The sequence below is a fragment of the Molothrus ater genome, chromosome 10, assembly GCF_012460135.2.
Source record: "Molothrus ater isolate BHLD 08-10-18 breed brown headed cowbird chromosome 10, BPBGC_Mater_1.1, whole genome shotgun sequence".
Taxonomy (NCBI): domain Eukaryota; kingdom Metazoa; phylum Chordata; class Aves; order Passeriformes; family Icteridae; genus Molothrus; species Molothrus ater.
In genome coordinates, this window is record NC_050487.2 from 9,206,814 (window position 1) to 9,231,536 (window position 24,723).

The 24,723-nt window shown below is 41.7% G+C and overlaps 1 protein-coding gene across 2 annotated transcripts in view; it reads right to left on the reverse strand.

Annotated features, from left to right (window-relative positions):
• The window catches only part of DOCK10 (dedicator of cytokinesis 10), a 144,159-nt gene that overhangs the window by 73,186 nt on the left and 46,250 nt on the right, over window positions 1-24,723 (reverse strand). For both annotated transcript variants that reach the window (XM_054515907.1, XM_054515908.1), the window contains exons 2-3: window positions 13,814-13,933; window positions 6,271-6,360 (exon numbers count right to left, since the gene is read on the reverse strand). In XM_054515907.1, the coding sequence (XP_054371882.1) occupies window positions 6,271-6,360; window positions 13,814-13,933 (210 nt within the window). The remainder of the gene's footprint in view (window positions 1-6,270; window positions 6,361-13,813; window positions 13,934-24,723) is intronic.

Genomic DNA, 24,723 nt, shown 5'->3' on the forward strand with positions numbered 1-24,723 from the left:
CCACTCCAGCACTGATTGCACTCGGCCTCTGAATGTAGAGATAATTAAAAAAAACACTTCACACCCAACTTTCTGTTTTATGATTCTTCATAAAACAACATGGTCACTCTTGTATTTGTGTTAAATGTGTGTGACAGTCACCTAGGCTATAAGGATACTCTTACAAGAGAAACATATTCTCTATTCTACATAAGCCAAGGAGAAGGTCACAGAGCATTGTGAGGGTGAGCCCAGACCCTCCAATTCACACATCACTCCCTTTCTCCTTGGCAAATGTAAACCAAGAGAACCTTCTACAGAAAGGACCACTTTTCCCCTGTGGTACTTTCATTACTAAGTATTTTATTTAATAGATGCATTTAAAGCCCACAGAGAGCTCTCAATGTCAGCTTTTATTGCAAACATTATAGGCTGGTGTGTTCAAAAAAGCAGTTGTGAATAACATATAAAGCAGGCCACAGTATTTTAGCTTGTAACTATAAAGGTTTATTGTGCTCCTCCAAGAAAAAGCTAATCAAAATAAAAATCAAAGGGGACAAAGCAGCACATTCAAGTATCACTCAATAAATTCACAAAAGACAAGCCAACCCAGTGCAAGAGCTACCACTGTTCTGAACTAGCTTCTGTGGGGAAACTAGAGCTAACTTAAACAGTAACACCAAAAAAAGATTTTCTCTTCAGAATATCCCATCTGAAAATTAAATACTTCTGCTCACTGTACCGACTTAGAATGATTTTTTTAAGTTGGAAATTATTACTGGAAATTAAGTTTTAGCAAGGAGGAACAATACGTGCAAACCTGATTTGAGAAGCAAGTAAAAGCTTTATAGAGGCAGAGATTTCAAGAAGAGGTTAGAGCTGGATACTTCCTGGCAAAGAACAGAGGCACCAATGCAGGGGCTGTTGAGCTCAAGTGAACTGTGGGGGAGGAAAAATATAGATGGAGAAATGGAAGTTTTGGGATGTGGGAGGCTTGGCACACGCTTGAATGAACTTTCTGCTGCTCTGTTAACCAGGCAGGCAGCACAGCCCATTCCCAGAGGCCCTATCAAACTAAGGTCTTTCCTTTGTTTTTTTAATTTTTCTTTTTTTTTCTTTTTGTCCAGATGGCCTAATTTTTCCTTGCAGGGACAGACAATCCTGAAGACTTTTTCCACGTGTAACTTCTTATCTCTGGTTCTGGTGATGACAGCATGATGGCTACCACTGTGAAAAAGACATTTAAGATTTACCCAGCAATGGAAAGGAACTTTTTGGAAGGGAAAAAAAAAAAAAAAAACCCAACCAGCCAATTCACAAAAACCCAAATAAACAAAAAGAAAAAACAAAAAAAGGGGGAAGTGAGGGAAACAAAAAGGAAACAATGTCCCTGCCTATATCCTCTCTGAGCCAGCACTAGTTAGTGGCCTTCAGAAATAGAGATGTAGATACAATAGAAGCCATTGGTGGAACAAGAGGAACTGCATGCACAGAGAAACTCTGTCCTCAGCCTGGCAGAGTGGCTGTTCCTGAGGTGGAACAGGGCAGGGCCAGCCCGTGCAGGAGCCTGGAACAGAAAGCCAGGATGTTCAGAGCTGGCTGTGGCCGTGGCGCTGCAGAGGAAGCTGCAGAGGTGGCTCTGTGCTCTGCCATGACGTGCACAGCCCTGCTCACAGAGCCTCCCCTCTCTCCTCTGACCTCAGCAGCAACACCAAAGGAAGGAAATGTGTGGGTATTTGGGAGCTGGAAGGAGCTGAGATCACCCTGGGTGGAAATCCAGCCCAGTGAGCAAGGCAGCATCACCAGCGGCGCTGCCAACCTGGACCTGCATTCTGGGGCTCTCAGAACTTCCCAAAATAACAGTTCACACAAAGTCCAGTGACACAGGCAAGTAACAGGCCAAAACATTGAAACACACTATTGTTTCAAAGCATCAAACATTTTAACAAGTATTTATCTTCTGTGCTATCAAAAGGCTCACTATCCTTTAATAATCTATGTCTTGCCCTGACACTACAGCTCTTTCGTGCACTGAAAAAAACTTAGATTTTGAAGATGGGGAAAGAGAACAATGCAGAGTGGTCTGCAAATCTTAAAGCCTCCAAAATCAACACTATGGACACACCACCATTTTCAGAAGCTATACAGTAGGCTGTGGCTTTTTTACATTGTGATTAATAAACCCCATGTTTTGTAATTACTTACAGATCCTGTAAACCCAACCTGCAATTCCTTGAATAAAAACTCCCTCAGATGAGTAGCAAGGGTTTTGTAAGCTTACTACAAGTGACAACTCCCTCTTGTGTATCTAGAAAACCTCAACAGGAAAGTTCAGAGACACCCACATGAACACTGTATTATCACAGACAAAATTAACTACATTATTCACTGAATGAAACTGCAATTTTCCTACACTGTTATTTCATTTTGATTTGTTTCTCACCCAGGAAGATTTCTCCTTCTGCCCCTGCACAGCTCCTACACCTCCTCATTCATGGGGACAGCCCCTCTCTGTAAACATATTTCCCAAAAACTCATCCACAAATCACCTTTTATTTTTTGGAAGGATCACCTGACTTAAACTCCTTTCTTAAAGGACAGTTGACAAATAATATTTATTTACTTTCTGCATTTTATTTTTACATATGCCTAGAATTTTATTCCTACAGATACACACACATAAACAGCATGTATTTGTGTGCCATGCCTGCATTCTTCCTGAAAATACTGACTTGTTGCAAACCAATATGGGATTAAATACATTACAGTTAGGTAGTTTAGGTTCCTCAAACTGAATGTAACTTTGAATAGCAAAGTGATTTATCTCCTTATATTTCCAAATGAAATGTGGGGAAAATCCCAAGAATTCCCATTTGATCTGCATATTCAAGATATAGCCTTAGGAAAGGTGATATTAGGAATGCTTTTAATTATCTATAAGGAAGAATTTAATTTTGTTTCTAGTGAAGTGAATTTTTCTTTTTGCCAAAATCATGGACCATGAGGGCAATGCTGACTGGCATTAATGCAGCAGACGTGCAGCAAACTCTGTGAGGAATGAGAAAATTCAGAATTTGGAAGGAAGCAGCATGACAAAGGAAGTCAGGAATACTTAAAACAACAAATAACTGAAGACAATTTTATTCTGGCTTTAAAAGTTTCTGGAAACTTATCCTTTCTTGGAACCTGATTTAGTTCCTCAGGCTGCTCCTGCCTAAGAAAAGTTAAGGTGGAAAAAATCCAGAAGGAAAATATCCTAATACAGCTACAGGTATAGGAATAATCAATTCACAAAGTATTAACTTTAAAATAAAGCTAATACTTAGGAGGTATAAATTAATAATTAATAAAGGGACTCTTAGGTTTAAAAATAAATTAATAAAGGGACTCAGATATTAATCAATCATAAAATGCAAAATATTTATTCTCTTTGCAGGCATAAAATACTTATTAAGGGATTATTTATTTGCCTTGGTTTTATTTTGTTTTAGATTTTCATTTTGCAGTTTCAGCAAAACACAAGTGGTCAGACATCTTATTTAAAGTCAATTCTTCTGCCTCACCCATTTCAATATCACAAACCAGGAAAGTTTTGAGTTCCTGAGCAATGCAAAAGCAGTGTTAAGAGAACTCAATAGAGAACCAAAGGCAGAAACCCCCCTGTCCACTACAGGTGGACAGCATCAAATGCCATTGACACTGAAAACTTTCCTCAGCAACATCAGCCTCATCTGTCTCCATCCGTCTTGTCAGCTCTTTTGGATCCATAAACTGATACTGCCCAGGCAATTGAGTCCTCCTGGTGTGCCTCTAAGTGATGTTCAGGGTTGCTTGAGGAAGGGAAATCTGATCAAATCCCCAAGCTGTCTTTGTATGGATTTTGGTAAGGGCTGGGGGAAAAAAGCCCCTCATCCTAGAAGGGCTGTAGCAACGAAAGGGCTGGAGGTGGAGGAAAAGCTTTCCTACTGCCACCAGTGGGAAACACACAGCCAAGGCAGAGACAGACAGGATGTTAAGGCATTATCACAGACTTTTGACAGCCCTTTACAAATGACCTTGTCTTGTAGATAAGACCATCTGAACACCACCAATCACCCAGAAACAGGAGAGAAGAGATAATGAAGGTCTTAAAAAGTTTCAGTACCTCACACTGCACCATATGGAAGAAATTGGTTTCCCCTCCAAGATCAGACCCCTCTTTTAGAGCTCACCAACTTGCTCCATGTCTTTGTCTCAACTTGCTGAAGTACTGAGACAGTGAGCAGCCAGAGACAGCTGATACCAAAATGGCTTCAGCATGTGGAGCTGGACATTCCCCAGAGTCTCATCAGGAATTAGGCATCTGATCCTGGGTTGCCTCAAGTCCAGGTGACCAACAGTCAAGTGTGCACAAGGTGGACACCTTCACTGCTCATACTGTGCTATATCTGAAGCAAGACTCCTTCAGTGAGTGAAGAGTTGGCTTTTCCACAGTTCCAAGACAGAAATGAAGGCCACCAACTCCACTCCTGTACAAGCATCCCAAGTGCCCAACACCTGCCATGAACGCAACAGGCTGCAGCTGGGGCAGTAACATCCCAGCAATTGCTGCAGGGGACAACCACCACAGATCTTCACAGAGCCCCGTGCTCAGTTTTGCCTAATTTTGGACTGGAAACCATCCTCTTCATAAAGCTTAATTTATTGTGTATATATGCATAATTTTTGGCTTTGTGGCAAATTGGAACACACGCATTACTACTTTAAACAGGGTCTCTACCATGCTACTCTTCATGCACAGCCTTAGTCTGGCAGTACTGTTTTTTCCACTGCTTTGCTCTCCTGTCCCCCTCCCCCTGGCTCCCTGGTACTGCAGAGAGAGCTAATAGATGCACTCAATATGTGTTTTACCAGGTTGCCATTAGCATCCCCTTGGTGTACTCAGCTGTAACGATTCCCAGGCACTGTGCACCGTGTTCCATTTTTAGACCCTCCACATTCTCTGTAAAGCCATGAGCGCAGTGCTGACCTTGCAACTTGTGGAACCTTAAAATAAAAAGCAGACCCTAAAGTGCTGAAAGGGCAGTGAGGCTTCTGGGAAGGTAGATAACTCCACAAGCTATGTTATCTTTTAACACTGCTGCCAGATTAACAGAAATGGCAAAATTCAGGCAATCTGAGCCGGTAGTAAATTATTATTGCTCTTTTAAAATCTGCTGAAAAGAAATAGGGCCAGCCTGTAAAATGTCACATTGCATACAATTCAACAGCTACATTTTGGACTTAGGGATTTCTAATCCCTGTGCTTGTCTGTGACTGACTTTTCCTCACAGTTTTCCCTTGCAATTATAGCACATATGAAATACTTTTTCAGACCAGAAGCAAGGTGTGAAAAATCCCGATCTGTGAAAAAAAGGCTGAAAGCCATCACATTATGGGCTAATCATAAGTGCTTGGAATTTAACTCCTCCTCAAAGCTGGCCAAAAATTCGGTTTCATAAACCTGTTTTGTTAATGCAAATGGTAAGGTGTTTTGTACTTCCATAATGAAAGATGGGAATGTTCAGGGGTTCATCTAAAGTAAATTCCTTTGAACAGTGCAACCAGCTCCTCTGAAGTCCTTCAAAATGATAAAACCAGTGACAACACAAAATATTCCTGAGGCAGCAGGATGAGAAAGCTTCTCTACAATCTGAGATCAGGTATGGAAACAATACAACCGTAGGGGTTTTTTAAAGACAGAGAAATTTTTCACTCCTGGTGGGCCTCTAACTGTCAAGGAAGAACTTGAACTTTCTGTTATGGTAAAGCCAAACAGACTCTAAATACTGACAATAAATAGAAACCCCTAAACACCCTTTACAGTGCACCTACTCCTCATATGTACACCTCCAAATGAGAAACATACCTTGCAATAAAAGTGTAAACCTAAGAGTCTAAAGCAGTGCCAATTGGTTATCTATTTTTGGAAAGGCATCAATATTTTCAAAGTGCAGAGCACATGCAGATCACCGATCATTAGCAGCGATGTAAAAATACCAACATCAATATCAGTGGACTAGTGGTGACAGGGAATGCAGCTGGAAAACAGTACAATGACAGGCTAATTCAGTGCATTTGCATTTTTTCTAGATACAAACATCTCATAATGGGCAACTGCAGGCATGCTGTTAACCCTCCCCCCTCCTACTGGCCTTCAAAATTCAAACCCGATTCAAATCACCTAAAGCGCATTAAAAGAAAAAAGATGCTAATTATAAACATAGCAAACCTCCCCCAAAGTCTTGGCTGCATTTAAAATTAGATACTCACCTCTCTAACAAATAAATTTTCTGCTTTTTGTTCCGCATCTTCAGGTACAGAAGGATACAGTGTCCTGATTTCCAGTGAAATTGTGTCTATCTGACAATAAACAAACAAACAAAAAAAGCAATTTAGTCAAAGAGAAGAGCAGTTGTGTCTCAGGAAGAGGTTAAGAACCTTGCTATCATGGCTTGCATTTTTCAGTTTGTCGTGCAGCCAATACACATGCATACCGACAACTGCAACCCAGCTCCTGCCCACACACACCATTCAATACTATCAGCTAAGGCATTAATTATGAGCAAGAACAGTGTTCAAGTAGATTTCTGGGAATAAAACTGTTCCAAGCAAAGTTCCTTCAGTCTCTGAGGTTTCTGATAAAAAAAAAGTCAAGTTTTCCCTACATCCTCTCCCAGACATCCATGCCAAATCCAACAGTGATACTTGCTTCCTCCACTTCCCTTCTCCACCCCATGCCTTTTTGGGGAGGAATGTGGAGACAGAACTAAAAGCTTTGATTCAAGAGGAGCAGAGGAAGCTGCAAAAGGAGTGCCACAGGACTGCTCCATGGCTGGAAAGCAAGGAGAACCAGGCAGCAGCTTCTCAGAGGGACATTCCCACCTGTGGGCACAGGCAGCAGGACACTGGCACTGCCTGCAGCCTTTTCCAGCCTCCACAAATTAAGCCCTGTTTCTGAAAGCAGCTGCTGGCTGAGCTGTCTTGTCAGGCCCCAGAGCAGGAAACCACAGAGAGAAGTGGATCTCCTGAAGTTCTCCACAAGGAGCCAAGCTGCTCTTGGCTCCCAGCAGGACAGCAAGAGGCCAGGGCCACCAGCAGTGCCTGTGTGACCCTGGGGCTGGCCAAGGCAGCCACTTTGCACAAGGCTCACAAGAGGAAGCTTTGGGGTATTTTCAATTAACCTACAGATCTGACCCACTCATTTTCTCTGCCATAAGAGAAAACAACCAAAATCAATGCCCAGCAGCCCAGATTATGCTCTCTGTTACAATGGAGTAACCCTGTCATTCAGGACAGCAAAGGACTGAAACCAGACAAATCTGGCCTCCCAAACACATTTTGTCTTCCATTACAGAAAGACCCACAGTTTCCAGAGGAAGGCCTGAGGCATACAACTGGTTTAGTATGAAGAATCACCACGTACTAATCCCATGAAGCAGCTTGCAGTACATCCTGCATCCCTGGAGGCTCTCCTCCATATCCTCACCCTCAGAATAAAAGGTGATGTTTTCTCTCCATAAACTGAAGCACCCAAACTCTACACAAGTGCCTGGATATTATTGACTGCATTTTTTCCTTAGAGTTTATGTGAACTGCTCTGATTTCCCTCCATCACTTTCCACATGAGTTGTTATGAAAAAACGCCACGTATCACTCAGGCAGAAACATCATGGGATTCCCCAAACTTCTGCTTCATCTGGAGAGCTCAGGATACAATATGATTAAACCATGGCTCTTACAAAAAATGATGGGGGCCTCATAGACACCAGAAAGGGAAAAAAAATCCCATTGTTCTGACAAACAGAGCACAGTTTTCTAAAATGTGGGTTCCTGGGCTCTACCCATCTGTGTTACCAATGCCTGCATGAAATGATTTACACAATCATTGAGTCTATGAGTAAAGGTAGAGAAGTATGAATTTTCAGGCCATGCTTAGTAATAGATGTCTGAATTCTTGGTTGCTTAGGGACTTCCCAGCAGTACTCTCAGTCTCTGAAAGGCACCTTATTCCTTTTACTTCACACATATGTGACATTTTAAGCAGTGAAGTTTTTTAAGCAGTCACAACAAGACACAATCCCTGAGCACAGCTGGAAAGCCTGGGGTGCCCCTGTGGCCTCTGATATGGAGCTTGTAATGCAGATGTAATGCACCCTGTACCTCACTCTGACCCTGTCATGGTGGTGAATAAGCTTCAGAGACCTGTTCTGCTTGCCCACAGCAAAACTTGCCTGCTCCACATATTGCACAGAAAATAGTTTCAAGTATCTTTTTTTGTAGGTAAGATATAGAGCAAGTCAGTTTTTTTACCTAATACAACACTTCTTGACAAATGATATGAACACACTGGTTGAGAGAGCTAATATTTGCCTTAGTGGGGCCATTTGCCTCCCTGTCCTTACACAGCCTGTTAAAAATACTGTAGCTGGACAAGACAGGTAACCCAAGCCCACTGCTTTGCCAACAAGTACATTCCCCCACTGTCCTTCCCAACAAGACTGCACTTGAAAGAAAGAAAACAACCACAGCCCTACAAACCTGAGAAATCAGGTAACACTGGGCTTGTTGCCTTTGTAGACTTTGACAAAGAATATCACAGGTTTATTTACAAAGAATTGAGACATGGAAAATGTTGCATATTGTTATATTTAAACTCGTGTTAAAAACTACAAAGAACTTCCCTTCTGAGAACTGGTTAGGTTTAACCACTTAGCTGCAAAAGCCTGGCCACAAAGGCTCTTCCTGTTCATAGTTGATGACTTTCAAAGTTAAATGCTCTTAAAGGCTGATCAGGCATAGCATTATTCACCAAAACTGCTTTATTCAGAAAAGAACTAAATTTCAACAACAGAATATATGCTTCTGAAACAGTCATCCAAAAAATCAGAGATTTTATTTAGAGAATTCAGTATTTATAAATATGCTGTGAATTCAGCCTAATTTTCTAATGTTTAAGCAATCATGACAATTGTTTGTTCAACCCAGAGACCAATTACCCTCTCATTTGTGCATGCAAACTGTGGTAATCAAATAATGCAGGTATCAGCCTAAAGCATTCAAGTCTATAATATTTCTTAATTATTTTTAATTTATTTTATATAAATATCCTATATCCAACCATGATTTCTGGCACTGCCAGGCTGTCTCATCTGCATAAGCTGTCAGCCTCAGGTGTTGGATGAGCTATAAGGTGCAATTTCACTAAGCACATTGTCTTGCCACATTCACCTTCTACAGTGAAGCACAGAAGTTAATACTGCTCCTTCTCAAGCACTGATTAGGAATAATGTTTTCAGGCAGTAACACCTCCCAGCGACATGGTGAATTTAGCATTTGAAAATGGAGTTCAAACTCCATTAGCCATTTCAAGCATTTTCAGTCTCAATCTATTCTGAACAGCTTTTAGTCTGAAAGCATGTTAGCAGTGGTTAAATCTTTAGAGGGATGCACCAGCAACAATGATATTTACTTCCTGCAAAGGCTGTCCTTCAGAGACACCTAACTACACACTGGCTGACATGTTCCTCCCTGGCAATGCTGAAGTTCAGGTTCTCTAATGAAAAGCTGCTCAGCCCCACTTTCATCCAAATAAACAGATTTACTAAACGTTACCAGAACATGCAATGACATAGTCCATCAAAATAACAAAGGCTGAGATGCAACTATGCTGTACAAATACCAAGGTGCAGAGGCTGCTGTGGTACAGGACCCTCTGAAAGGCTGCAGCCTCAGCACAGACCTCACCACATGTGGAGAAAGGAAAGCAGGAACAGAGCACATTTAAAGGACAGATTTTGCCCCATCACTCTCCGAACCACATCCAGGGTGAGCAGCTATGCTTTGCCCACAGCTTGCTGTGCTGACTGTATTAGCTCTCTCTGTTTACAGCTGGAGTGCCTCCCTAGGAGTTCCGATGGCTCTCACTGTCCTCTCTGCCAGCCCATGCAAACTTGCATGTCAAGGACACCCATAACTCCATTAATCATGACAGTAATGGACTCAGTTTCTGCTCCTCTAGATGAGCAGATCAGAAAGTGGGAGCTAAATCATGTGCTATTTGAAATAACTCATGATTTCACCACTGTAACTCTTCTGATCTTAGAAATAACATTGAGGTTTCCAGGGGATTTTCCAAGGAGTCTCCAAGGCCTGCATTCCAGTTGCCCCTATGGCACACACAAGAGACAGTGTCCTTGTCTTGCTCCCTCCCCTTACAGATGCATCTGGTTTTGCTATGAACTTCTGTATCCAAATGAACAACTTTTGTCCCTGCACAGCATCTAGAAAGCAGAGGTTTCACAACCTGAAAAACAGGGAGATTCTGGCTTTTGTTCAGAGCTAAAAAAAAGAAGCCTGGAACAATTATGCCTGCAGTGATGGCAAGTACAGCATTTTCACAACTCAGCCCCTCTTCTTCTAAGGCCTCTGTGATGCTTGGAGGGAACAGGGCTCCCAGGTGGGCTTTCAGAAGCCCAAAGAGTCAGGAGTACATCAGACTGAACTTCAATAAGTTTTTCATTATGCAGGCAAGATTTTGCCATCTTACACCTGTCCTAAATTTAGGCAATGAATTATTGCAGGTTGAAAATGAGGCATTCAGCCATATTTATACAAATAGTTTAAAAAAAGTCTGAGTTCCGCTTCTCAAACAGATTTAGGAAAGTCATACGTGAGAAGGAGGAACAAGTTTTCATGACCCAGATAGTTTTAACATGCTTTTATACCATACAAATTTAAGTGACTATTAAATACTTTAATCTACTTTTTAAATACAATTAACTTATATTTACCAACATAGTATTAACATATTTAGTTCTAAACCTCCACACAAGAAAAGCTATTAGAAGGAGTGCTGATCCTGCCAGCCCTCCTTGCCACTAAGGAAGAGCAGCAGTGATTTTAAGCAAGACTTCAGATCCTGGAGATTTGAAAAGAGACTGCTGGGTGTCCAGTAAATTTCCAAAGGATGGAAGAAAAGATAAAAAAAATACCTATGAAAGGATCCAGCAAGTATTTTGTTTGGATGTATGACAGCGCTTAGGAGCAGAAGTACAGATGTATAAAAACAAATCCAGGTAACACTTGGATGTCAAAAGTTAAAGGTGGGAGTGAGACCAATATGAAGGAAGGTGAAACACTGCCTTCATGGCTTCCCTTCTGGCAAACACACTGTGGAGAAGTGAGAAATAGGAATCCCAGACAGCAGCAGCCAGTTGTCAAGGAGAGTGCGGCCATGTTTGGGGAACAGAAGGTGAGGGAAGCACAGCAACCCAATGGTGAGGATGCAAAACTACCAGGATCATCACCAAGCTTTTTATAGGTACAACAGGAAGCCCATCAGCTCCCTCTCACTACCACCAAGAAGTACAGTGTGAGCTCTGTACTGATGTACTGCTGCAGACATTTCCACTGGCCATTATTTCACAGCACAGCAACAGAAGGGAAATGAGTCCACTAGATCCAGGAACAGGTGAAAAATGAAGCTGAGCTGACATGCTTTTTCTGAAATAAAAAATGGACTTTAGGCAGGCAAATGAGTTATAAGGAAGGAATTGCTAGGAAAACAAGAAGTGGAACTGGTGTGAATCAAATATTTTTTTTAAGGGGTTATTAAGCATGGTTGCAAAAGAAGTGAAATATCTTTTCCCCAACTGGAATAAAACCAGAGAAGGCATCTATAGTGTATACATCTTGTACCCTTCTGTGGAGATGCAGGGAATGGAGGAATACAGTCTATCAGGCTCAGATTGATATAAAGAATTCTCTGCTGTTCCACAGACTTCACATAAGATGTTGGAAATTTTTGAACTTGAAATTCCAACAGGAAATGACCAACAGAAGTCATGTGAGAATAACAGCAGTCTCTCTGAATGCAAGTCAAAAAGAGAAACAAATCTGAGATGAAACAACAGCTACAGTAATTCACCCATAACTGACACATGTGGTGAAGATGACAGATCCAAAAATAGGAAATCATTATTAAAAGCAGCATTTTCTCCTATGTTCACTACTTGAGCCAACTCTTTTGGTTGGGGTTTTACTCTGAAGAGACTTTTGCCCATAGGATGTGCTCACCACAGGCCCAAATTGGGGCTGTACCAACACTGAGACACGAAGTCTGCAGCAAGTGTAACCATTAGGAGTTAAACAGAGCTGGCCACCATTTCCTTGGGCATTATCACATTAAATCCCACTCAGAGCCAGCCTGTGCACCTCCTAATTCAGTCGGACATGGATCTCTTTCTACTCAAGTGGCTGACCCAGACTTTTGTGCTCAGGTAATATTTCAGCAGAAGGGATCAGGACTGTAAATAGATACTTTGCAACTGGAAAACCTGCCTGGGACAAAAGCCCTGCAGTCCTGTCTGGTGACAGCGGCTCTTGCCACTGACACTGACTTCAACAGGAGATAACAAACATGAGAGAGGTTCATGGCAAGGATATGGACCCTACCTACCATGGCCTTTGCTCTTCTGTGGGTACAGACACCTCGACCATGCAACTATCTCTCTTATCTGTCTTAATCTATTTTTTATTATTATTTATTGAATTAAAATAGATTGTGCTAAAATAGTTGCAGAGCATAACACAGAGGAAACAAAATAGAACTAGCTTCTAAAAATCCAATCAACGACTGCTCAAAATAAAATGAAAATAAGGATATGAAAATATGCTTGACAGACAGAGGTCTTCAGCAGTAGGACAAGATTCTTCTTTCACTGAGAAAATTTGCTCCATGGACTCAGTTACTCTAAATTAAAGGGCTCAAGGGCCTTGTGACAGCACACAGTATGTCTAGTCAGCTTTGTAAAGCTAAGTTTCAATTTCATAAATTGACAAATGTGCAAAATGGATAAAGGAATTAACAATAATGAGGAAATCTATTCTGTTTAGCTTCTCTCAATCCCATGAGCACATTAACTCAGTTAATGCCACCAAGGAAATAGAGCCATTTAGTAAAACAAAGCTGTCTATTAGATTAAGCTGCCCTCCTAGGACAGTAGCAGTGCCATGAGCTGATGGGAAGGGCCCTCACAGAGCAGTTACAACGAGTCACAAATTGAAATATCTTTCCATTAGAGAATGCCTATTCATCAAAACCTAAATGTTATACAAAGATGGGGTGATTTTGCAGAAGTTGCTGTTCAATGCAGGCAATGTGCCCAATGAGCCTGGCAACATAGCTCCCCAGGCACCCTTCTGAGCTTCCCAGGCACCCCTCTGAGCACCCAGCACTGCCCCTGGAGAGCTGCCCTGGCCCTCCAGGCCCCCAGTGTCTGCAGTTTGCCAGGGCAAGCAATGGGGAACCCAGGATGAGGTCAGGCAGCTCCATGGCTGTGGGGTCAGGGATCCACTGCTCCTCAGTGTTCCACCATGAGAGTTTCCTCAGCACCAGAGACTCTATCTAGTGGTCAAATACAGCAAACAGAACAGGATCAGAAGATTAAATTAGACTATAACAGTATGGAGAGATTCGAAGATTGGCCAAACTAATACTGTGCTGAGCAAACAGACAAGTATACATCATAGAATAACATGTTTAGTGGGTTCCTGAACATCCGTATCCAGGAACAACCAGGGCTTCAAACTTTATCTAATCCCGAGCAGTAAAGTCATGCATATATAAATGACAAAGGAAAAAAACTCCAAAAGCCAAATGAATTTGGTGGGAGGGAAGTATGGCATTATGCATGAGTGGAGAAAATATTAGAGAGCCCTCGGACAATTTCTGGCTCTCCCTCTAGCAGTGGAGATTAAATCAATGAACAGCACAAACCTAAGCAAAGGAACAACACATTTGCCTTGTACTTACTGAAAAGTCATCATCAGGGAATAATATCAGATCCTTGAACTGGCTGTCCCCAATATTTTTTTCGATCTCTGTGATAACAGCTTCATAATCCAAAGGCTGCAAGAGTTTGGGTTTTTCCTGCTGTGGGAAAAAAAAAAAAGATCAAGTGATCTCTTTACACACAATTTGCTTTCCCCACCCCTCTTCATAAACTGAGATCTGTGGCATTTTTGCTTTTGTACACCAAAGCATGAATAACTTCTCCTTTCATTCTGCTCAGCTTGTTGCATCTGAGCTCAGGCCATGAGACTGAAGTGAGGAAGTTGGGCCACTTGTAAGAGCCACTCTCCTCCTCAAAACTCCAGAGCAATCTGTCAGCTCATTACAGAGACTGAAACCACCACGTTAATTTACCTGGAAGTCTCAGGAATTCTCTCTCTTTCTCCATAAATACATCAAGAAAACTGATGGACACAGTTTGAACTGAACATAGACACTATGAGCTAATGTGTTTCAGAATAAGAAATCTACTTTTTCTTCACCGTCTTACACAATTCACCTTTAGAACTGCTGGCAGTTTGTGAAAGCCACCATATTGTTTTACTTGGTAATAATCCAAGGTTATTTTCCTGGGATAAACTATCTGGCATCCACCTCCACAGCTTCTCTTGTCAGAAAGCAGGACCAGTATCATCATAGCAGAACTACTATTGCCTGAGACAGCACTAAAGTAAGAAACCACCACAGGAAAAAGTAAAGTCACAGTGTCTTGAAATAGAACCCAAAAATAGAAAAAGAGAAGCCTGCCTGACATGCTAGAATACATTAAACAAACGAAGAGTCATGTACTAGAGTGAGAACATTTGCTCAATTCAAAGATGTAAGCATCAGAGAGAGTGAATGAGAAAGAGCAAGAGAAGTTCCAGAAGGGATGAAAACGAAAGTGATGAGAGAGAAAAAGGACACTAGTGGAAAGCAAATGCAGAAACATTTACTGTCTTAGTCTGATTCAAAAGAGGACATTAGATAAGTAGTATTTTATTCACTGTTCTTTCATTGGGCTATTTAAAATGATATAAAATTTTCCTCTGTCTTCCCTAAATCAAAACCAAGGTGTATTGAAAAAGAAAGCTTTGACATCTCCATAAAACAACTTTCTCCAATGAGATTGTCCATCATATATGATTTTACCTATCTCATTCATGTATGGTCCATTATACGTATAATGATTAAAATGTAATAGTCCCTCTCTCTTTTGACTTTGTCCTAGAAAGTTGTTTATTTTGTAATCTCAAGATCTTTTATGAACATTGTTTCCCCTTTATACTGAGTCCAAGACTCCCCTTGGCATCAAATGCATCTATGAATACTTAAGTATCAGTAACACAGCCACACAAATTAGATTAAAACACAGGAATACACATGTTCTATGAAAGTTGTTCAATTGCTGAGTAACTGCTGCAAGAATCACAAAACAACTCAGGACCCCTGCACGTCATCTACTCCAACTCCCTGCTTAAAGCATCAAAGCTCCACCAAAGTCTGGCAAGGCAATTAAAAAAAATTATAACTGCTTCTTCAGCAGTTCAATCTATTACCTCTCTTCTTGATCTATTAGCTCTCACACTTCCATTTGCACACTTAAGAGCAATAAACTTCTAAAAACCATTACTATTTAGCATTCACAGGCCACAAACACTATTTGCTGATGCTGAGACATTAAAGGATTATAAAAGAGAGGCAAGATCAACACATAGCAGTAACAAATCGAAGAAGACCACTTTAATGTTTGATTCAGATTCTGTGACAGGACTGGATTCTGGTTTTGTGATGTCCAGTTAAGACAAGGAGCCCTACCAGGACATGAGATTTCATAATAACCCAGCCACATCACCTTAAGTTGTCCCAAGCCAGTACTTAGCCCTGGCCTGCCCCAGTTGACACATAAATATCCAGTCCTGCTCAAGAAGCTCTTGGGCTCAGTATCAGCCATACCCTGAGGGAGGTCTCTCTGTCTTTTGCTGACACTGGCTCCCCACAGGAACTTAATGGGGTCACTTGGCCACATCACCATACACAGCTTGCTCTCATTCCCTTCCAAACTCTGTTAAGTCACTGCAGTATCTTTTGATGGGAGTTTCAGACTTTTTGTTATTAAAGCTGTCATTGCATCTATTTATTAAATATTACTTTAAAAACATATGTTTCAAGGAGTTAGAACCATGAAGAGAAAATACCAGTGCACACTGAGTGTACCATCTGTGCTGTACCACTGATTTTGGTAATGATACCTAGGCCTGAACAAAGTTCACTCAGTTCAAGTTCAACAGAAAGCAAACTGTTACCTTCAGTAGGAAACCTTATAGCAAACATTTACCAGAAGACTCAAAGTAAAAGAAATATATGCACTGACATTTATGAGACACCAGTGCTTCACACAGGCATTTTTCCTATGTTGTGGTTTCATTAAAACATGAACATTTTCTACAGAAAATTTGTGACATTGACTACACTGATAACCCTCCCTTCCTAGAGCTGATACTGTCAGGCTTTATGATTCTGCAACAATCTCAACTCTTAGTAAGACAGATATGCCACTGAAATCATCAAATGTCTGCTCTCCAAAACAAGACATGTGCCAACACAATCTTAATCTTGGTCAGATGCTCCTTGGAAACATCATGAATGTCAGTTTTCAGAATTTCCAAAAAAAAAAATTAAGAAAACAAATGACATAAGTAGTCACCTTCCTACTGAAGTTGTAGACTAGGGGAGAGCCAAGAAACCCCAGAAATTTTGGGACTTCTCTTGAAATATTGGGAAATCCCGTAAAAATGTGGAGCATTTGCAGGTTTTCTACGCCTGTGGAAACCACCTTTTTTTCTGGGGCTGGCAGAAGGAAGAGGTATTCCTTCTTCCCCCTGGAAATCCCAGTAAGGTTGGGGTGAATGCAGCTACGTCCCCTTCAAAGTTAAAATTCTTCAGATGCTGGGGTGCAAGTGGAGGCAGGGTAAGCTATGCCACATTGCCCTCTCTTTGCTCTTCAGAAACCAGCAATGCTCACAAAGCCATTGCTGAATTCTGCTCTAACACTCCAGGGGAAAACTTCTCCTTGGCAGCTGCAAGGTCATTTACATGAGACAAAAATACAATTCAAGAAAACCCCGGAGCAGAGGAACACAGCAAGCATATGAACATCTCTGTTCCCACAGCACTCATCCTCCTGCTCTCAGTGCTGCAAAGGGCATGATTTGATGGAAGCATTTTAACAGATGTTAACAGAGAAGTCTTTGGAGAAACATTACACATCTGAACTAAATACAAGTAGATATCACATTATCAAAGCTACAGCAAAACTTTTCACTGAAGCACTTCAATATTTATGCTGATCTTTTCCTATTGATGCAATAAAAATTACTTCCCTCCATGTCAGTACAGCAAAATCCTGTGTAAAATGCAATACTGTGTTATGCCAGCTCCCATAAATCATAGATGCAAGTAATAGCCCATCCTTGTCAATACACTGGCTGCAGAGATAATTTAGTCCATTCCCTGCCAGCATCAAGCATGATAGTATAATCAACATGATGCCTCTCTCCATCAATTCTGCATGTTCTCACAGACCAGAAGACTCTGCTCTGTGGACACTGACTCCATGCTTTGCAGAGCCAGTATTTTGCACTTGGCAGGGCTCAGCAGTGCAGTGCTGGTGTTGCAGTTGTGATGGGAAGTGGCAGCTGGTTAGTTAGCAGCTTATCTCTGCGGGTCTGGGGGCTGCTCGGATTTTCCCTCCCAAGCAGACAGAAGCAGTGATGTTGGGATTAGCAAATTCCTCCCTGCAAGCACTAGCAGAGATCTGTAAATGAGTGGGGCTGATTTAAAGCTAATTTAATAACCACAGCACTGCCTCTTCTCAATTTAACTTGTCTGTTCTTTTTGGAAACAGGCCAACCTGGCAATCCGTCCCAAAATCGCATTATGCTGGCTTGGATTTCTGTAATGCTTTTTATATTCTGCATCTCAAGTGAGTAATGAATTTAGTTGTGCTGAAATGGTTGTGAATACATCTAGTAAAAAGGCACTCTCTGACTCCTCACCTGCTACAACATCTCAGCAGTACCATTTACTTCACACCCTGACAGTGTAGTGCAGCTTTGTATGTTGTTGAGCCAGCTTTTCCACACTCTTTTGGAACACTGCAGAGATGTTAAATCAGAGCCAACACCATAAGAGGACAATATAGTTTCACAGGGGTGAAACCAGCCAGATTCCTCCAGTGATAGATGGCTTCATGGCCATCATTTTCTGGTCTAGGTAAGAAAGGATTATATTTCCCAGGAGTAATTACCCAAAATATCCACATAAATGATATTACAGAATCAAATATGGTACTTGACTTGCCTCCAGATGCACAGACATTGTGCACTGATGTTAGCACCCATCTTTTCTTCATAATTATATCTCATCCTCCTAAAGCTGCATTTCTGTGAACGCTGTCTGAAGGAGGAAACGATGTAACAGAGACCAATAGTCTCTGAACAGTCATCCCAAGAACTTCCCCATTCTAAAAATAAGCTAGACTAACTGCTATGATCTCTATGGTTTAATGTCATATTATTCTGACACCAAATCATGAATATCTAGAATTTATTGAATTTAATAGAGATGTTTAAATTAATTCCTTCTCTTCCATGTACCAGGAAAAAAATATAAGGAAACAGATAAACAGAAAGAAGTTAAGTTGATAAAATTCAGTTACCTGGACTTCAGTTACCCTAACCCTATCTCTGTGACAGGAGGATCCCTGTTCAAAAAAGGATCAAAACTATTGTGATGGCCAGATTGGTAAAGATCAAGCAAGACTCAGAGTTTATATTTCATCCAAGCTATGGCTTGTCAAAAATGACAATTCATTCTAATAAACATTTGAAATACTGAAATGGGCACTTAAAAGAGAAAAGGCCGCTTACTAAAAACAGTAGCATCACCTTCCTTCATTTTTTTAGACTTCTTAATTATATTACGAACCAAACCCAATCTCACCAAAACTCACAAGAGCAAATTAAACTGCTTTCTAGGATGACACCAACATCAAGTGCTTCTCACACTCCTTTGTTCTTCTTTTCCTTTCCCCAGTTAAACACTGTGTCTCTGATATAACACATGTCTTTCTATGTTTATATATGGTTAATATATGTAGCTAATTATATTCCACCAGGGCAGGCCAACTTCAGTTGAGTATTTCTTTGCCAAGTCTGTCCAAACTGAAGCTAAAGAACAGCCAGAACTCCATGACTTTTGGAGAAAATGCAGCATAAAGGCTGAATTTAACCCTGTCTCAGATATGCCAGAGATCCAGCATGCCCAGCAGTTCTGAGATTTGCTATCTGAACATTCAAGGAGCTGAAGCTGAGGCCATAAAACAATTTGGGTTTCACAGAGTCACCAAAACTTTTGCATTTCTGTAGGACCAATGTATGTCCCTATTCACAGGGCAGCCAAGCAGTTTGGTGCCTGGGGTGAATTCCATGGGAAGGATATCTCCATGGGGTGCACCTTTTCCTCCACCAGAGCATGGGTGAGCAGCCCAAGAGCCCGTGAACTCCTGGCAGGGAGTCCCACGGCAGCCCTTGTATCCAGGGGCACACACAGCACAGCCACTCTGGGATTAAGGGGCTCCCCAACAGCCTCAAGCAGCTGAGCTGGGAGTGCCAGGAATCACCCACTCAAAATGCTTCACCCCACAGGCCTGCCCTCCTCTGCTCCCAACACACTCGGCATCACACAACAGATTTCCTTTAAGGAAAATAAGTTTTGCATTTCAAGCACAGGGCAGGCAACTCAAGGCCTGCAAAAGGTGTCTGGGGTATGGATGGGGAGGACAGCCAGAACCAGCAGGCAGGCCTCTCCTTTTGATTCAGATCTTCTTTATGACTGCTTGGCCTGTTCTGCATCTCTTTACAGTCAACAAACTCTCTGGCCACATTACAAAGGCTTCCTTTGGCTCAGTATGTGATCCACAGTCAACAAATTTATTAAAATTAGTGGTACAATGAAAATTTTCTTTGACACATCCCCCTCCCACCGTAAAAATACATTCATTTGTCAGGTCCAAAATGTTTAATTTGTCATGACTTTAAGTAAACCTTGGAGAATTGCACTTGGAAAGAATCCAGTCAGGGCTGCAAAGCACCACTAATATACTCTTCAGTGTCAGCACTGAAGCCAACATGCCAATAAATTTCATTAAAGGGATTTCCACTTCCCACACAATTCTGCTACAGAGAAAATCACAAAGAATTATGAAGAATCCAACCCCCAATTCCTGGTGCTTCAGAAATTACTTGCCAAAATGCTATAGTACCCCCATCAGCTCAAGCAGAGCAAAAGAAAGGAAACCTGTTGAAGACTCTTCTGGGAATAACAAAAGTGAAAAGTAATTTTCAATCTTTAAAGCCTCTTTATTCAAATAAAATTCTGGTTGATACCAGTAAGTGACCTGCTTCACTAAATGAGACTTACTTTGTACAAATGCAGCTGGGATAGGATGAATCCTAATTGCTTAAACTACCATTGTTTTATGGATCACAATCTCTGTAAGCCTACTTTACATTATGTTCCAGCTTTAAAAATTACTGTCAGAGAATTCAGCATGTCTTGAAAAACAGAAACACCTCTCATGTGGATGAGCTAACGCAAAACTTTCACGTCAACTGATGATCCAGCTGGAGCCCTTGGAGCCTTCGGTGGCGCACGGAGCCGCCCCAGCACGGCGAGCGACGAGCGGCCGGGCTGAGGCTGCTCAAACCACAGAGAGCTGTTCTCAGGCAACTGGGTGTGACCCACTCCTTCCAGCACTTCTTGTTTCTCAAGACAGAACTTATCCTTCCTTTCATTATGAATTTTGAAAGCTCCAGCCGTCACAAAGCTACCTCCCTTCTGGTTAAACTGTGGAAGCCACACAGGACTGTTGGTCCAGCAAAGCATCCAGCTGGGGGGTGAGAGGAGATGCTTTGTGCTATGTCTGACTTTGCCACATGCATTTCCTGAATTCTGCCTCCCAACCATGGCTGTGCACCTGGCATTGCAGCCTTGTGACTCTGGAATGCCCATCCTCATGGACTAGCACTTGTCCTCTTAGACAGCTGATAAAATTATCAGTACAATCTGTGAAAAACATTCAGGGTAATGGCAACAACTTCCTCCTTCTCTCTGCTTATGGAGTATCTGGAAACTCTCCTTAGGAAGGAGGTTAAAAAATTTCATTTAATCATGAAACTACTAAAATCAGCCACTGGCAAGAAAGTGCTGAGTTTTAAATTTGGATTTAAATGGTTGGCCTCTCAAAATGCTTCTAAATAGTGAGGACTTCTGAAGCCTAGACTAAATATTTGTCCATAGGTCACCTCAGGGGAAAAACAAGAAAGTTTTGTAAAGCGTCGTAAGGTTTTTTTTTTTTTAAATAATTTACATAGACCTCTAACCTAGCAACACTCAGCCACTTTCTCTCTCCTTACCTGACCTAAACCTGGAAAAAAAAAGGGCAGTTTTTAACAACAAAAGGCTTTCTTTGAATCTTCCACACAGAATCTATTCATGAAGAAAGCAAGCAAAAACCAAAGATGCAACTCACTGCTCTTCAGGCAGGCATCTGAAGGGACAGGAGGATGTGGTGGAAGGGGACTGGGCAGAAGGGATGGGAGCAGAGAGGAGCTGCCCACAGAGCTGGAGTGTTCTCCTCAGGCACTTGCCTCATTAGTGATTACTTCAGCCCAGGGAAGGAAAAGGGCATTGTCCTGCCCTGTACACCACAAAGGGGATGCTGAAGTGAGTCTGGTTCAGCTCTTCTGGGAACTGGCTTTGCTTCATGTCTGCTTCTTCCAGCACAGTCTCAGGCAGGCAGAGCCATGGCCTCAAGCAGAAACATTAACAAACCAGCCTACAAGCTGCTCACAGTGGATTTGACCAAAGCTCCAAAGCTTGTGAGCTTCCAGTATAAAGTTGATGTAAACAGCACTTCTGAGTCTGTTGGAGCAAATGTGCACGCACACACACACACACACGTATAACTTCACATAGACAGTCTTTGTAGGCTCAGGAAAATCTACATTTAAGGAAAAGATAGTCCCAATTTTTGCCCTTAAGCAGCACTCCTAGCAGAGGCAGAAGCCCAGCTCTGACACCTATAGCATCTACACAGCAACAATAGCAGTGGATAGAGCAACAGGCAAACTGGTCCCCTCTGTTTGTGCAAACTGGATGAATTAAGGAGACAGAGGGCTCTACCCATGGTTATCAGTGTACAGGTTCAGGGAAGTACAAAAAGGAGGATGTCCCAGGCATTCCTACCTCACCCACCCCTCCACCAGGTGCATCCAGCACAAATCTGCTGCTAAAATGGGGTAGATTTTACACAACACCATGCACAGCATGGGACTGTCTTTAAAACAGTTTTACTTACTTTGAAACTTAAGAAACTTTAGCAGACTTCAGTTTTAGAATACATAGAAGAGTTTGCTTTTCAAGGACCGAAGGGAAAGCTCTAATGTCTGTTATTAGATCACGCTCTGATGCTGAAGACTTTGATCACTGTTGTATGTCTGATGAAGTTGCAATGCAGTGCAAAGGCAAACATCCATTGTACATTTTCCATTAAAACCTAAAATTTAGATGTATGAAGACCTAGACTTGTTGACTAAGCAAACAACTCTTTTGAAAAGGGCTCAACCACTTCAGAAGCTCCTGAAGCAAAAACAACTAACGAAAATGTTTGCTTTAGCTCTAAATAAACTTTTCAAAGATATCATTTAACTTTTAGAGTACTTAGTAATAAGTCACTGTCCCATGGGGCAAGTCTCATGTATGGTGCTCTGCTTCATTTTACCCAGTGAATACATCTCTTTCTCTACTTGCACTATGTTTATTTATTTCTTCACAAGTGATAGGTATTTCTCATGCTACATATCTGAGTAAATTATTTTAAGTATTTCCACTGAGGCTTTATCTGTAAAATTAACATCATGTGTACATGACCACTATAAACTCACCTCTCACAATGACGTTAGACTTGTAACTGTTTCCTTGATATCAACTCCCCTCCCAGTCAATTATCTGGCTATCAATCCATTTACACACACAGGATGTAAATGAGAGCAAAATCTGGTCAACCACACTGAACTCAATCATCACCCTACTAACAATTAAAGCTAATCAGATAATAATTAGTCTTACAAAAAAAGGAGTGTCCAGCCAATAATGTGAGTCCACCTACAGAAAACACAGGTCTAAGAATAGTATCTGAATAAATGCATTCTTTGAGTAAGGTCCCCATACACAAAATCCTTTACAGCTGCAGTGGGAGCTGACATCACTTTGAAATCTGTGTGGAGGTGCACAGGGCTGATGCATGAAGGAGAGACTGGCTGCTGGTTGATAGCAAAAAAGTGCCTGTAGGCCAAAGATTTAACATGCTCCAATTATGAGATATTGGGCAGAAAGACAGATTGCAAGGCACAAAAGTAAAGCCAAGTGTGCCTACATTTCCTAAGGGCTAAATAAACTACAGAGAAATACATCTACAGAGTAATATGACACAGTGACCCATCTTATCTATCTTATGTTGAAAATAATAGAAATCAGCACAGATTCCCCTGCAAAGCTGAACTGGGTAACTGACATAAAGGAGGCATCCACGTCAGGGGAAGTGCAGCATGACCCACAAGCCTCTGATTAAACAGGCTTGTTTCCTATTTCCAATTACAGGCAACAGGCCCAGGGTTACCAGTGCTCTCTGTGTTTCAGGTCAAACTACAATGCATTGGTTGATATTTCTATTTAGCACCACTAAATTGAATGCTCAGTTTCTGTAATCTGAGGATGCACGCAAGAGGGAACAAATATATTCCTCTTTATCTGCAGGCAGGCTGCTGGCTTATTGTTACCATTTGGACTTTTTTTCCAGGCATGGAAAAAAAGAAGGGCTTTTTTTCCTGTAGGGCTGCAACCACTTCTGGTGAGCACTAATAAAGTACAGTCAGGATTTGTACAAAAATGACAAAAATCTCTCCTCACCAGGATTTAAGAGGATAAGTCAAGTAAGCAGTGCCTACCTCCTACAAAAGCCCTGTGAACTGCCAGGGTCAGATGCTTTCAGCAGCACCAGCAGCTGATTCTTGGGACCCTTGACCATGAAGCTCAAACATGTCATTTTTGACTGCATGCCAATAGCTCAGGGCAGCAGAAATTACACCATAAAGTAGCCTTGTCAAAAAGAGCCACTTCCATGTAAAGTACCTATCCAAAAAGGCAGCTAGTCACAAGCAAAACCCAGACATTACTAGATGAACCACAAACCATCTTCACTGGCGACCAAGTGTTACAACTGCAAAGTTCTTTTCCTTCCTATTTAAAAAAGAAAATGAGAATACTCTTCTTGGTTGCATTATCACTGATTGTGCTACACCGAACATGCTGAAAAACCTCAAAAGAGCCCTCTGCATGCACATGGAAACAGAGTACCTGGATGAACAAAACTGTGGAAGAAAACCAAACACCTCTTGCCTTGAGGAAAAAGATTCAGTTACTTCTTGGGGAAGCCATCAAATGCTTTATGAGCTAAAGTAGACTTTCAAGAGAAGAGAATACACTGAAAACCAGTACTTGCCTAAGACTCGCCAACAGCAGGCTCTAAGGGTTTTAGCTCTTGCTGTTTGCAGTTTCAATTTCAGCCAGGGAAGTTTAGGCACAGCGCAGTTAATGTGAGCCTCCCAGTGCCCCACAGTGCAGCTTCAGGAGGCTCAGTCCTGTCCCAAAGCCATCAGTGGCAAAGCTGCTGTGCAACCCACGGGGAAGAACCTCACCCCAGCTTTCCAGCAAGGCTTCTGGAGCTTTCTCCAGTGGCTCCCTGCACTGTCTTCCTCCTCTTCCTGGCC